Source organism: Lemur catta, chromosome 1 (genome assembly GCF_020740605.2).
Source record: "Lemur catta isolate mLemCat1 chromosome 1, mLemCat1.pri, whole genome shotgun sequence".
NCBI classification, from domain to species: Eukaryota; Metazoa; Chordata; class Mammalia; order Primates; family Lemuridae; genus Lemur; species Lemur catta.
Window position 1 is genome coordinate 2,815,003 of NC_059128.1, and position 15,821 is coordinate 2,830,823.

The 15,821-nt window shown below is 45.6% G+C and overlaps 1 protein-coding gene across 3 annotated transcripts in view; it reads left to right on the forward strand.

Annotated features, from left to right (window-relative positions):
• The window catches only part of CDC42BPB (CDC42 binding protein kinase beta), a 117,082-nt gene that overhangs the window by 62,297 nt on the left and 38,964 nt on the right, over window positions 1–15,821 (forward strand). For all 3 annotated transcript variants that reach the window (XM_045560183.1, XM_045560172.1, XM_045560190.1), the window contains exons 6-9: window positions 7,899–7,992; window positions 10,079–10,279; window positions 12,112–12,360; window positions 14,267–14,346. In XM_045560183.1, coding sequence (XP_045416139.1) covers window positions 7,899–7,992; window positions 10,079–10,279; window positions 12,112–12,360; window positions 14,267–14,346 — 624 coding nt within the window. The remainder of the gene's footprint in view (window positions 1–7,898; window positions 7,993–10,078; window positions 10,280–12,111; window positions 12,361–14,266; window positions 14,347–15,821) is intronic.

Here is a 15,821-nt window from a genome sequence, read left to right on the forward strand (position 1 = left end):
ATGAAAATATACACCAAAAACTTTTTTGCCCTCAAATCAGCTCATATTCACATTAATGCCTGAATGACCCATCTAAAAATAGAACAAAGTCAGATTTCATAGGAAGCCAGTCTTACCCCAGTTTCAGCCAGGTACATTGTGAGTAAGTGAAAACTGTATTTGGTGGGGTCAGAAATAAGTGAGTTTCATCGGTACAAGAGTGATACCACTGATTGATTTAACCAGCGGGATTTAGAGCATGTGCCTTAACTTGGGTCCCTTTCCTGTGGTTGGTTGTGGGCTGTGGTGACTTTGGGCAGTGCCCACCACTGCACCAGATAGGATTCTGAGGTTGAACAGCTACTACCTGGCTTTGGCAGCTGGACCCAGGGAACAGCCCACGCAGGTGGGTACAACTCCTTCCTGAGAGCTCAGGCCCTGATGATGCATGGGAAAGGCACAGGTCGCTAGTGACAGCTACACAAAGGATCATAGAGAGAGGACGTCACATCCCCAAAGAGAACAGAGAGCACACTGTATGAATGAAAAAAGAACAGCATACAAATTTAAGGAAAGAAATATTCAGAGAACAAAAAGGGTTTTGGAAAATAAAAACTAGAAAAAATAGAAGGTTTGGTAGAAGAGGTAGAAGATAAAGTAGAAGAAATCTGACAAAGGAAAAACTGAAGAAAGAAGATCCAGCGGTCAGGGTGGCTCTGGAGCCACTCGCCCCCCAGTTGGTGGGCCGTGTGTTCTGGAGGCTGAAGCCTGTCAGAGGTGGCCCTTGGCACCCACAGCCACTGTGGGAGTCGGACCTCCATGTTGGTTTTGCAGCAGAAAGCTCCATGAGGGGGACAGCTGGAAGTGGAAGTTGACCAATCACTCGGAAATGGGATGGTGAGGGACACAATAGGCCTCCCATTTCAATTTGTCAGAGGAAGAGCTGGGACAGGAAAGCACAGCCTGTGGGTTGTCCATGGCTCTAAACCGCACTGCCCCCGCCCCCACCACTGTTCTTAGCCAGACTTACAGCAGCTGCGAGTAAAGGCACTTGGGGGTGACTGGAGCTGCTGCTCAGCCCTGTGCTGACGCTTCCTTGCAGATGTTGCTGCCCTGGGTTTTGGAAGGGAATGGGTGGAGGCAGTCCCAGTATGGTGGTGGCCCATGGGGGCCATCAGCTCTTGGATCGGCAGCTGTCTCAGGTGGTGGTCTGGGGACCCCCGGCCTACCTAAGAAGCTCTGCCTTAGTCTTCGCCCTGAGCCTCCAGTGGTCTTCTACCCAGAGGGCCGTTGGTCACGACCTCTTGCACAGTAGCAAAATAACGTGTGTATGTGGTTTGAGTGTTCGGCCCCCCCAAATCTCCTGTTGAAATTTGATCCCCGGGTCTTGGAGGTGGGGCCCGGTGGAAGGTGTTTGGGTCATGGAGGTGGATCTCTGCTGAACGGCTTGATGCCCTCCCCGGGTCATGCGAGTCACACGTGAGTTCTGGCTTTATTCTATCTTTGTTAGTTCATGCTGCGAGAGCTGGTTGTTTGAAGGGCCTGACACCACCTCCTCCCTTTCTTTGCTCCCTCTCTCGCCACGTGACACCTGCTGCCCTATGCCTTCTGCTTGGAGTGGGAGCTCCCTGAAGCCCTCACCAGAAGCAGATGCTGGCACCATGCTTCTTGTTCAGTCTGCAGGGCTGTGAGCTGAATAAACCTCTCTTCTTTATAAATTACCAAGCCTCCGGTATTGACTGTACAGCAGCGCAGAACCGACTAACACACCGTATTGGTGGTATTCTAGATACAGAGTCGCAAGGCCCACATAACTCCTGGCTGTGCACGTGACTGGCAGTGGAACAGCCTGGAAGGTATAAAGGGAAGAGGCACAGGGTCTTCTCAGAGTCAGCTAGTGCCAGGGGTCCCTGGTATGGCCCTGGAAGAATGTACCTATTTAGTAGGGAATTACTGGCAGCCAGGTCCTGTTTCACATAAAGCTCTTGTCACTTCATTTCTGCTAACTTGTTTCATTGAGCACCTCTTAGTGGCAGTTCTCACGCCTCCTTAGTGTCTGTCCAATTTGTGCCTGTTCTGTCTCAGGCCACCTGGGGAATTTTTTGTGTGTTTATATAAAATTGTAGTTATTTGCCTTAAACAGATTGTCCTATGTAATCATTTCTCCATTTTTATATAAATTGTCCTGCCTTACATTCCCAAACCAAAGAAGTTAAGCCAAAAAGATGCGATTTGTTGGGAGAAAAACCAGTGAGTTCTAATCTGAAGTCATCTCATTAGCCTTGTCTTTAGTCCGCTTCCTCCAGGAAGCCAGGCACGGGGCTGCTATGCAAACCCACCCTGCAGCATTTCGGTCTTCCTTCTCCTTGAAGGGGTCCTCTTTTATTTGCAAGGGTGGCACACAGGAGAGGGTGGAGGCTGGGGGGCGTGGGGACAGGTTCCTGAGAGGGTGTGCACTAGGAGCGCCTGTCATGCGGGGGTGGGGGGCCAGGGGAGGGGCTCGGTCTGCTGCTTCCGGGGTGTTGGTCTATCTGTGTTTCCCTTCCCTCCCTCCCTTCGTCCACTCCCCCTTTCTACCCCTTTAACTCTTCCTGTGAGAGGGATGCCAGAAAATTGGCAAATGTGGGCGAATCTTTTAGATGTCCCCCAAAATGCTATTAATAGCTATTTGCACTTCTGGCCTAAGCCTTTCCTCCACACACAGAGGCTCACGAAAAGCTATCTCACCTCCAGTGTCAGTCGTAGCCCCCAGCATTTCTGCCTCAGAATCTGCAGAATAGTCACGTTTTTAAGGAGATCAACACCTTCCTTCCTTCCAAACACTGGTGGAGTCTATTGGGAAGTGAACACTATACATGTATAACGTATAAAAAAGAATTTGTTCCTCTGAAATAAATTTAATTTGGATTTATTTAAATATGAATTATGCATTCATTCCCTGTCAAAACAGGGTTTTTATTAGTGAAAATAATACATTCAGCAGGTGTTTTCATTTTGATTTTTTTCTTACTATCTTTAAGGCTTAAAGATTTTGTGCAAAGTTGCTAACATTAATATGAGACAAAAGTATATTTTTTTGTATTCCGGTTTCCTTAAACAATTGCTGACGGGATGAGTTTATTGTCAGACCGATGCAGTGTGTGAGGGGAGTGTGGACGCCGGCACTGGTGATGCGGGGCATGGAGTGAGCGCAGGCTGGGAGGCGGATGGCAGATCACCCGTGCTCAGTTCTCTCTTCTGTAAAAAGAGGAGAATAATATCTACCTCACAAAGCTGGCTGGTCCGAGAATTAATTGTGACAATTTATAGAAAGCAGATACTGTATCTGGCATTTAATAACTGGTAGCTGTTTTATTGCTGGGTCCCAATAAAAACATCCTTTAAATCATTGTCGTCTATAGTTGGGGTAGGAGGAGCTTTTGTAACTTATCAAAGTCCATTTTTCATGTAACATTTGTTGAGGTATATTCAGAAAAGCTCCCAAGTTGTAGATGTACAGCCCAGTCAATAATCACAAAGTGCGTATGCTCACGACAGCACCCAGGTAAGAAGCAATGTCAGCAGCACCCAGGAGCCTCCTTGTGCCCCCATCACTACCTCCCTAGAGGTCGCTGCCCCTCCCCTCCCACGGTGCCATCCAGCAGACCTTTCTGCAGTGATGGAATATTTTATAATCTGTGCTGTCCAGTAAGGTAGCCACTGGCCACATGTGGCTGTTGAGCAGCTGAAACGTGGCTGGTGCCTCTAAGGAACTGAATTCTTAATTTTTTTTTTTTTTTTTTTGAGACAGGGTCTCACTCTGTTGCCCAGGCTGGAATGCAGTGGTGTGATCATAGCTCACTGTAGCCTCAAACTCCTGGGCTCCAGTGATCCTCTTGCCTCAGCCTCCCAAGTAGCTGGGACAACAGGCATATGCCATGCCTGGCTAATTTTTTTATTTTTTATGGAGACGGGATCTTACTATGTTGCTCAGGTCGGTCTCAAATTCCTGGCCTCAAACCATCCTGCCCCCTTGGCCTCCCAAAGTGCTAGGATTACAGTCGTGAGCCACCATGCTGGCTGAATTCTTAATTTTATGTAACTTAATTTGAATCTGAATAGTTATATGTGGCTAACCGTTATCATATTAGACAGTGAAGCTCTAAAAGTATTAATTAGCTTTGCCTGTTTTTAAATATTATATATATGGAATCATACTGTATATATATATTTTTTAAGTTTCTTTTTAAATAATGTTTGAGATAATTTCAAACTTACACAAAAGTTGCAAGAATAGAATGAAGAACACCTATGTACCTTTACCCAGATTCATCTATTGTTAATATTTTGCTCCTTTTATCATTTCTGTCCCTCTCTCTGCATGTGTGTACACACAGTTTTTTCTCCTGATCCATGTTAGAACAAGTTGCACATATCAAGCACATTTACTCCTCAATACTTACTACTCCTACTTGATATTACCATCTGGATTCCAGTTTTGTTCATTGACCTAGGGGTGCGTCTTACAGTATTTTCTTCCTTGCAGTGTAGAGTCTAGTCTAGGATCACATGTTGCATTTAGTTGTTGTATCTTTCCTCATCCTTCCTTTGTCTTTTATGGCATTGATGCAGTTGAAGAACGTTGGCTGTTCAAGGAGCATAGCATCCCAAGCTTTTGAGTAGCACACTTCTCAATTTGGGTTGGTCGGATGTTTCCTCAGGATAGACTGAGATTGTGCATTCATTCCCGGTCAGAATGTGTGTATATAAATGTGTGTCCTTCTTAGGGTGTCACCTCCAGAGGCACACAGTGTCCATCTGCTCCACGCTGGTGATCAGATAGATCACCCAGTTAAGATTCTGTTAGATTTTTCTGCTGTATAGTTAGTACATTTTTCCCTGTGGGGAGATACTTTAAGACCATGCAGATAGGCTCCTCCTCCTCGAAAAGGTCCTCCCTAGATTTAGTGTCCATTGATGATTGTTGCCTGGGCCAGTCTCTGCGTGGTTGCAAAGTGACGATTTCCGAACCCCAGGCCTTCCTCACTGACCAGGCATCACTCGTCTTTCAGCTGTAAGGAAGCACCTCCCTTCTCCCAGTTTGTCTGTTTATTGTCAGCATGAATGCAAGGCTCCTTTTTTCTCCCAGAGTTTGTAATTTGTCATTATCTTAATTATTTTTGTGCTCAAATTGTCCCATTCTTGGCGTTCTAGCTGGCTCCTCTGTTGGTGCCGTGTCCTCATCAGTTTTTGAGAATGCCCTTGGTTTTTGGCTCATCTCGTACCTTCTGTGCCCCAACTCAGTCATTTCTTTTGAGGAGCTATGGTTCTTTTAGTGGGGAATGGTTTTAAAGACCAAGTTCTGGGTGCTGGGAGTGGTCATTACTACAGGGGTGGGTGTCTGCTTTGAGGCCCCTCAGAGTTATTGGTCTTTTATTACATCTGGACTTTGAGTCATAGTTAGAAATCCTTTGTTTATTCCCAGAGAGAAAGAAAATCCATTATTTCTTATAGTAGTTTCACTTTTTCACTCATATAGTTTTATTTTTACGTATGGACCTTGGACACATTTGGAGTTTATTCTTTTATTAATGTATGGCACAAGGAATGGATCTGATTTTATCTTTAAATGCCTCTCTGGTTTTCACAACACCAATTTATTTGAGTCTGTCTTTGCCCCAGGGATTTAAGATGCCATCTTTGTCATAGACTCAGTTTCTTCTTCTTCTTTTTTTTTTTTAAGACAGAGTCTCGCTCTGTTGCCTGGGCTAGAGTGCTGTAGCGTCAGCCTAGCTCACAGCAACCTCAAACTCCTGGGCTCAAGCGATCCTCCTGCCTCAGCCTCCCGAGTAGCTGGGGCTACAGGCATGTGCCACCATGCCTGGCTAATTTTTTCTGTATATATATTTTTAGTTGTCTATATAATTTCTTTCTATTTTTAGTAGAGACATGGTCTCGCTATTGTTCAGGCTGGTCTCAAACTCCTGACCTTGAGTGATCCTCCTGCCTCGGCCTCCCAGAATGCTAGGATTATAGGCATGAGCCGCACGCCCAGCCTAGACTCGATTTCTTCCTGTGCCTCCGCACAGTAGTACCATACTGCTGGAATGATGACTGCGCGTGGAAGCCTTGTAAGGCTGATCCCCCATCATGCCTCTTCAGTGCTCTTCTGGCTTTTCTTATGTATTAATTTTTCCATGTGGTCTTCAATATCTTGTCTCGACATTGATTTTTTATTATTTAAAAAAAATTTTTTATAAACAGCTCAGGCCCCTGAGCTAGGTTTTTTGTTTTTTTTTTTTTTTTTTTCTTTTAACCTGATGGCCCTCTCTAGTTTGTAGATTCAAGCCTTTTTTATTTCTGGAAAGTTCTCTTAGATTATAGTTTCAAATATTGGTTATGTTTGATTTTTATTTCTTCAGGGACTCCAATTATGTTTATATTGGGCTTTCTTTGCCAGTCTTCCATTTCATCCACCAAGTACTTCCTGACTCTTCTTTCTTTATCTTGCTTTATTTTTCTGGACCTTTTCCTCCCTTTCTTCAACCTTTCATTAGATTTTTATTTGAATTTATTTGGTGATTTTTTTTTTTAATTTCAGAATATTATAGGGGTACAAATGTTTTGGTTACATGAATTGCTTTTGTACAGATTGAGTCAAAGCTATAAGTGTGCCCATCACCCAGACAGTGTGCATTGTACCCATTGGGTGTGAATTCACCCATCCCCACCTCCCCACTCCCATTGTGGGATTTTGTTTTGTTTTCTTTTTCATATTCCTGAATATTTATTTGAGGATGCATATTTCCATTTGGAGTGCTCTGCTAGAGTTTTCTTTTGCTTTGTTATTTTATTTCTGTTTTTTGGTGAGAATTGTCATCTTTTACTTAACACTTATTTCTGAGATTGATCCATATTGTTGGGAGTGGCTGGCTCTCCCACTTGTTTTCCTGGAGGGGTAGCATTCCAGCACATTCAAACATAGCCCACTTCGTTTATCCGTTCTCTTGCCGGTAGACATGCAGATTGTTTCTACTTTTTGGCTGTTATGAGTGGTGCTGCTGGGAACATACTTGTACTTTGTTTTGGTGAACATCTTCCTTTGCTTTTATGGTTTTATATCCCATTTCATAGCATTCAGTCGCAGAAGCTTATTCTGCCAGGAAAGAGGACTAGTGCTCTAACCACCCCACCCCGATACACAAGCGTTTGGAAGTACTTAGAAAGGTAGTTAAGAAAATGGGCTCTAGTGGGACTGACTTGTGTTTACTTTCCTGTTCTACCGCTTGCTGCTGTATTACTTTGGGCAGATCCCTCAACTTTCATGTCTTCATCCATAAAATACAGTTTGGGGTCATGTGGTGCTTTGTAGCAATCTTGCCCCCAGTCTTCACCTGACTCCCTTACTTCATCAAGTGTTGGCTCAAGTCACTCTCAGCGGTGACCGCCACGCACCTCCTTCTGTCCCTTTACCTCATTTTATATTTCTTCATGGCACTTAGCATGTAGATTGTCCTGTGTGAGGCTGTCTGACATGACACTGCATATTTATGTATTTGCTTGTTTGTTTTCTGACAGCTCACGTGCAGGCTTCCTGAAGGCAGGGCCGTGTTGTCCTGTGTACTGTTACAGGCCACGCCGGCTCAAGAACAGTGCCTGGCACAAAGGAGATGCCAGGAAGCATTTGTTAGCCGAGTGGGGAGAGGGATAGGATTAACAATGGGGTCTCTCCAGGTTAATGGGGACTAAACGAGTGGCAGTGGTAACGACTGCTGCTGCCGTATAGACTGAAAGGTCACATGGAGGCGTTTTTACTGGGTGGCGACAGTGGTTCACGGAATGATATTAGCATTTCCTCAGCTGATCTACCAGTTAAAGGCTTTGACTTACCTAATGTGTTGCATGGAAATGGTTAATTTATGTATTTATTTTACTAACAGAGACATTAAACCTGACAATGTCCTTTTGGATGTAAATGGTCATATCCGCCTGGCCGACTTTGGATCATGTTTGAAGATGAATGATGATGGAACTGTAGGTATTTTTGTTGGAGATTTGCCATTTGATTTTGGGTCTGGCTTGTAGTTAGAAAGGCTTTAAATTTAAGAAACCAAGTTTATTAATGTAAATTAAGAAAATGAATCCATTTAGGAGACAGTTGAAATTTCCTATTCTGGGAATTTTTTTTTTAATTTAAAATCATCTTCATTTCTTTTTTATGTTTACAAAAGTAAATATATGCCTTCCAAAATGAGGACTTGATAGGTTTTCTCAAATCCCTGCACAGCTAAGAGCATGCTGACACTGCAACATGTTGGGGTAGCTCTTGGGTTCTTCCTTAAAATGTCCCATCCAGGCTGGTCAGGTGGGCAGACGTTAACCAAGTAACTATACGTTCTCACTTTTGTTTGGGGCAGGTAACTTCCTGTCAGTCAGGTGTTTTCTCTCCATGGGTATTAGAGATCTAGAAACGGGTCCTTGATACTTGGGGTATGTCAGGACCCGTTGACGTTTCCACTGCAGAACAGGAGGTTGCCCCCGGATTGGCTGGGGCCTCTGGCTGCTGTGGTCCTCACCCCACAGTCAGACTCGTGTCGTGCAGAGTGGTCTGCAGGGGGCTGTCCTAACTGTTCACAGCCCCGTCAGCAGCCGCTCCTGGCAGACTGCATTCACTGCACTAGGAATGGTCTGTGTCCGTCCTGGGGCCACTGTTGCAGTTAGGTTCTTACTTGTTTGGGATTTGTTCTTTTTTAAAGCCTACACTTAGCATAAAGCCTAGTATAAAATACTTCTCCAAAAGAGACCAGTCCTTTCCATTCTTACTAGCAAGTTTTCAGGCAACAGTAAAAGAACCCATAAAACTGGCCTCAGTTGACAGGGTTTTAAAAGCAGTGATTTGCTCACTTTCTTCTCACAAAGCCAGTCTCTTGTTTTTAAAAGTCTTGACCACCAGTTGATTAATTGATGAGTGGTACTGTCCTCAAATCCAGCGTTCCAGTGACTAGGGTCCAAGCTAGGCTGGGTTACCATTCTTATTGCACGTCACCCTCGCCATGGTGGACGTTTACCAGGAGTCACCACCCAACCTGCCCAGTCGTCCTGCTGTCCATAGCAGAGCTCCTGTGGGCAGGGCAGTGCACTTGTGCAGAGAAGTGACTGGTCACGGGACAGAGGCAGAATCCCCTGCTGCTTCGTGTAGACTGAGCAGTTCCCGCCACTGTTGGGTCCGTGTGCTGCTCGTGCTCGCGGCTCTCTTCTCAGAGGAGACGCAGGGAGGGGTCTGGCCCTTTCCCTGACAGGCCTTCCGTGATTGTTATCGCTCTGCTTCCCGGCTGACCCTCAAGTCTTCTAGACGCAGCAGCCTCAGGGGTACCCTGTGTGCTCTGGGACCAGTAGACGATTCCCCAGTTAACCAGTTTCCTCTTGCTTCCTCTGTGATGATTGATGTCCTTGCTGATGGCAGCTTTCTGGAGAGCTATCGCTGTATTCAGGCCCGTGCCTGCTAGTGATGATAGCTGAGGAGCTGTTTACTTCCTTGGGGGTGAGCTCTTAGCTCCTGGTTCCCTGTCCAGGGAATGCCTAAGTACCCAGCTAATGCTTAGACCAACTTCCAAATGTTCCCATTTGGGAGGCCATGGGGTGGGCTGCAGGTGAGCAGCCTTAGCATCCCCTTGGGAGCTTATTAGAAAGGCAGCATCGGGGGCCCCACCCAGAGTCTCTGTTCTAGCAAGAGCCCCCTTAACAAGAGTCTGTATGTGCTGCATGTCAGGAAGGCATGGCCCCAGACCACGCTGGGAGTAACGATGGAGAATGGGAAGTGCTGACCTTGGGAACTTGGAGAGGTTGCCATTTGCGGGTCATGACAGGCATTTGGACATTGAGAGAGAGAGACCACGTGTGTGGGAGTCTCATGCATTTTGGGAACTGCTCAATGTTTAGTGATGCAAGAGAATATTTGCATTGAATTTTGAATTATTAAGTTTTTAAATCATGATCATTGACCAGTTTTATTCCATAATTATCTCATTTTCTGCCGCCCCTGTATTTTAGAGAAAGTAGTTCGACATGTGTGGTTAGAGATGCTCTCGGGTTTCCCTTCAGCACCTCCTTCTCCCCTAAGGTTCAGTCCTCTGTGGCCGTGGGCACCCCCGACTACATCTCACCGGAGATTCTACAGGCAATGGAGGACGGCATGGGCAAGTACGGGCCCGAGTGTGACTGGTGGTCCCTGGGCGTCTGCATGTATGAGATGCTCTACGGAGAAACACCGTTTTATGCCGAGTCACTCGTGGAGACCTATGGGAAGATCATGAACCATGAAGTAAGATGCGTTTCACGTCCTGTTTTTTTCTGGTACCTGGCTCAGGCCTAGAGGTAAAGAGAGCCCACCTAGAGGGAGGGGGATCAGTTAGGAGACTGCTGTTCAGGAAGAGATGATGGGATTTGGACCAGGCCAGGGGGAGAGGGGTAGGATCAGCACTAGCCGCTGACACGGGAGATGTGGGCGTGGGCAGAGGTGAAGCTTCGGGGGCGTCCTGGAGCTCCGTGGTGGAGGGTGCTGGTATTGCTGGAGGAGAAGCGGGTTTCTGTAGACAGACGCAGACATCTGTGTGGCCGTGTCGGGTAGGGGGCACCTCGGGACGGCTGGTGGGGAGGTCCAGTTGGGCACTTTGACCCGTGGCTCTAGATTGTCAGTTAGAGACCAACTTTGACTCTCAAATCTGTTCTCCAGAAATCAGCTGTTGTAAGTGATCGCTTGTCCCCACCTGGCGGCGGCCGGGGTCCTTCATCTTTCTTTGATCCCGTTTCTTTTCTTCTCCTCCCTCTTCCCTTTCTGAGCTGTTCATTTTCTCACTTCGAGGTTGCTGTCTAACCATCTTTCCTTTGTTTTCTTTTTTATTATTATTTCCTCTTCTAATATTTTTTCATGTTTTCTTTTTCTTTATTCTTCTTAGTCAAATATGTCTACTTGCAATTGCACTCTACCAGGACGTGTATAGTGTTTCCCTCCACCTGCACACGTGCACACACGCACACACGCCTACACGCACATATTCCCAGTTGTGTGCCGACCTGTCCTCTGGCCGATGTCCCCCTGTTGGCTTGCGTATGTGGAGAGTAACTTAGTACTAAAGCAGAGATGGTTTTCCATTTAACTCCAAAGCAAAGCAAAAGTTACACTTCTCAAAATCATTTTTCCCAAGGTAGAAATACATTTTTTGATTTATAAATTAATATATTCACCCTGTAAAAACTTAACAGTGCACAAGTGCATACAGTAGCTAGTGAAAATCACCCCATCCACTTCTTAGTGACAAATTCTGTTAAGACAACACTGAGGACTTGGTTAATAGAAAAGCCTGCCTGCTGCTACTGCGTGCTGGTCACATGCAGGGCCTGGTCGGGTGTCCCACGAAGTTGGTGATACTGTTCCTTTTTGTAGACAGGAAGGTGAGCCACGGACAGCACATGGTGGCTCAACTCTCAGGCCCACTCCGCCACGCTGAGTAGCGGTCGGGGCAGATTTAAGCTGGGTGTGTGCACAAGTCTGAGTTTAGCTACTTGGCATCGCGTTACATGTAAACAGGGTTTTTGTCACTTTATCTTTGGCATCTTTCTACATAAACACACAGAGTTGTACCCTTCTTTTTGTGAGTATGTGTCATGTCTTTTTTTTAACAAGTCCATTTTTTGATGGACCTTTAGGTAATTTGTAGTTTTTTTGGTCAAAATACAATGCAGTCACGAACATGTTATGTTTTCTCATCGTGACTGTGTAGAATAGATTTCCTGAGGTGCCGTAGACGCCAGCACGGTGCACTCTGAAGAGGCTGTGCCGGTTACATTCCCACCGCGGCATGTTGTCGACGTTCTTTGCCACCTTAATAGGTGAAAATTTCTCATTGTTTTAGTTTACATGCAGTGTGGTAACAAGTCTGCCATGAACAAAACCAGAAAGATTAAAGATTTTCTTGTTCACCTTTTTGGAATTAAAATTCATTAACTTTGGTTTGCATTTAGTTACCATGAAATAAGAAAATGACTGTTGCTTTGGCGCTGTTGTTTCTACCTTTTTCCTGTAATGTCTGCACATCTTACATTTTTCTGAATGTGTCTGCTTGTCCACTCATCACCCCCTTCCCCGCCTCCTAGGAGCGATTTCAGTTCCCATCCCACGTCACGGATGTATCGGAAGAAGCAAAAGACCTCATTCAAAGACTGATCTGCAGCAGAGAACGCCGGCTGGGGCAGAATGGAATAGAGGATTTCAAAAAGCATGCATTTTTTGAAGGTCTAAATTGGGAAAATATACGAAACCTAGAAGCACCTTATATTCCTGACGTGAGCAGTCCTTCTGACACATCCAACTTCGATGTGGATGACGATGTGCTAAGAAACACTGTAAGTGTAGAAGTTGTTTTAGTCTCAATATCGCTTCACAGTAGGTCTGAATATATAATATACAATAAAATATAGCAGTGTTATGTTGTAGGTGTTGCTTATCAAGTTAATAAATCTTAGAACTGTACTGATTTTTTGAAAAATTTATACTTGTCTCAAGACACCTTGTACCTTTTATTCTAGCCTTCAGCTTGGTCCTTAATGTCCCTTTTCCATGGTAATGTATACCTTTCTTTCAAAGCAATGTCACATACATTACTGTATGAGAGCTTCACTGCAGCCCTGCTAATCCTTAGATTTAAAGACCTCAAGACCCAGCGTGGAGCTCGGCCTACCCTCCCGTGGGTAGTGTGTCGGCCTCTCGGTTTCTGGTCTCTTTCCCTACATCTGAGAGTACGTTAAATCTTCTACCATCACAGCTCTCAGTGTCTGCCTTTATGTTTCTTTGTACAGTACAAGTTCAGGAGCAACAACAGTGATAGCAGATTTTGAGTCTTTGCACTGATCTTTAAGATCATGGAATTTCTAAGTTGGGTCCCGACCAGGGGACTTGTCGGACATTCTGATCTGGTCTGACAGGGCATCTTTGCACTGGCCAGTACCTTTGGTCCTGGAGAGTTTTGCTCACATCTTGTAAAATTATTTTGGCTTTGTCATACCTATATAATATATGTGACTGGGTTTGGGGATAGAGAAACTGAGGTTTAACCAAGTAAAAGGAAAATCTCTATTACTCCATTTTTTGTTATTTCTAAAGAGACAGGGTCTCCCTCTGTCGCCCAGGCTGGAATGCAGTGGTACAATCATAGCTCACTGTAACCTCCAACTTCTGGGCTCAAGTGATCCTCCTGCCTCAGCTTCCTGAGTACCTGGGATTATAAACGTGCACCACCACACCTAGCTAATTTGTCTTATTTCTTACACAGACAAGGTCTTGCTATACTGCCCAGGCTGGTCTCAAACTCCTGGCTTAAAGTGATCTCCTGCCTCAGCCTCCCAAAGTGCTGGGATTACAGGCGTGAACTACCACGCATAGCCTGTTACTCCTTAGTTTATAGCATTTCTCATGCTAAAATAGTGTCATTTGCTCTGTATGTTTTATCCCTCAGAACCTCTTGAAAATGAATGGTTATGACCTTAGGAAAACTCTTAGTTTAACAGTTTTCAAGGAAAAACAGGTTCTTAGGAGAAACTAAGTTACCTCAAGTAGCTTCATGAAAGGGTTAAATCTATTTGCATTTAATACTTGCTTTGATGGCTCCACATTCAAAGTAAGAGCTGAACTTGAGACCACATGGAGAAAAGCCTGAGGAAAGTGTTATTGTTCTTGAGGATTTTCTTCCTAGACTCTAAGAAACTATTTCCATACTGAAATTTGCCAGATAAATACCTTTTATTTCTGTAATAAAGAAAGATCCTCAAACAGAAAAATAGAGTTGTTATAAACTTATCTAAAATAGTTTACCTTTGAGTTCCAAATTTCCTTTCTGCCTCGGGCCTCTAGTTTGGGCCAAGAACCCCCAGTCTCTGCCCCGAGTCCTCAGAGGGGCTGCACCTGTCCACGCTGTTGGTCTCTACACGTGATCTTGTTAAATAGTGGATCCTGTGGCTTCACAAAGTTTGAAAGTCACTAGCTGATCGAAGTTTGGCCTGTGCCATTGTCATCAAGTTAGTTCACTTATCCTCTTACCTGCATTGTCCATGCCACGGGTAGAGCCAGGAATGGGAAGTACAAATCTGCTGACAACGTGCTCCCCTGCAGACGACACCCTGGAGTCGCCATCCCCAAGGCCACTCGATTCTGCCGGTGCCCTCCTGACTGTCACTGCGACTATAAGGTTCTTTCCTCTTCTTCCCTGTTGGGTTGAACGTGGATTTCACTTGTGTCGTGTATGTTCTTACGCAGGAAATATTACCTCCTGGTTCTCACACAGGCTTCTCTGGATTGCATTTGCCATTCATTGGTTTCACATTCACCACGGAAAGGTATGTCTGGATTTATCGTTCCCGGGCAGAACCTTCCCTTGGGCAGAGGCACAGTCTGAGTGTGATTCTGCGCACGCGCCTGCTCGTGCCAACAGGGCCGGGCGGTGTTGCTCAAGGGAGGTGTGGGTGGTTTTTTGTCCTTTCAAAATGCATATCTGATTACTACGCATCAAAACGTGTATCAGGGTTGGCAGACTTTTCTATAAGGCTTTAAATAGTAAATAATTTAGATTTTGTGGTCGCTGTTGTATATTCTTTTTTTACAACCGTTTAAAAATGTTTAAACCATTTTTATCTCATGGATGGTACAAAAACAGGCCATGGGTGGGATTTGGCCCACAGGGTCACTGACCACGGGCAGCAGCAGAAGTTTCCACACCTGCTCGGCTGAGAGCCACGTTCCACTCTGGTGCGTGGTTTCCATGACTGGGGCTGGAGTACGGTCCCTGACATGAGAAATCTGAAGAGCTGAGAGTGTGTGCCCACGTGTGGCTCCAGCCCCATGGGCATGAGGCCAGCGTTGTTGTCTGTCAGCCTCTATCCTGAATGGGCCTCTTTGCAAAGCTGTGTTGCCAGAGGCGTTACCACCTCAAACTTAAAGGGAAACTGGGCCCGAGAGGAGAGGCAGGTGAGGTAAGACAAATGAAACCCCCACAGGGCCTGAAGGAAGGTCACAGAATTGGATTCCTGACATCTGGCAGCTGGTACCTAAGCTGAAAATTTCTTTAAGAGAGGAATACTTCTGCTTGAGCTTGTAGAAAATCTCTTTTGATGTGAGATGCCGCAGTTAGACAGCACTTCAGCCAAAGTGATAGCTCATGCTCTCTAGCACATAGGACGTGTTTGACGCAGACGTATTGATGTACTGACCCCGAGTGCAGAGGTTCTTAACCTCTCGGTGAGTGCTTGTTGCACTTGTGGGTCCCAGGCCCTCCTTCCAAGGCTGTAGTTTGGGGGGGTTGGCCCTGGGATCTCCTAGTGACGAACCCCGCACTCTCGGACCACCTTTGGGTAAACACTGACCTGGCCTTTCGATAGATGGATACGTGTGTACCAGGTGCGTTTATTGGACTCAGCGTAGGAGCTTAAAAACGTTTTCCTGATGTTGCTGTCCATAAAGAGCTAAACAGAACTAAATAACTCGTAAAACAATCTAAGAATTAAGCTATGAAATAAGAGAGCCATCTTTGGCTTTAGTCTGTGCCTGTGATGTGTACATCATTGAGTCGTTGGTCCTTATTGAATGGCTTGACCACGGTGTTCCAAGTGCTGGGGTTGGCAGTTTAGTCTGCCGGGGAAGAAGGCGAGCCCACAGGGTTGGGGGAGCTGTCCTGGATTGCTCGGCCAGTTAGCGGCCAAGCCAGGCGCCCTCAATGGCTCGTGCAGCTCTTGCCATACGGCTCTCTGGCCAAGAGCTGGTGCTGCCCTGTAAGCCTTGCTCATTGTGCAAAATGCTACCTATTTTTGCATTTCTG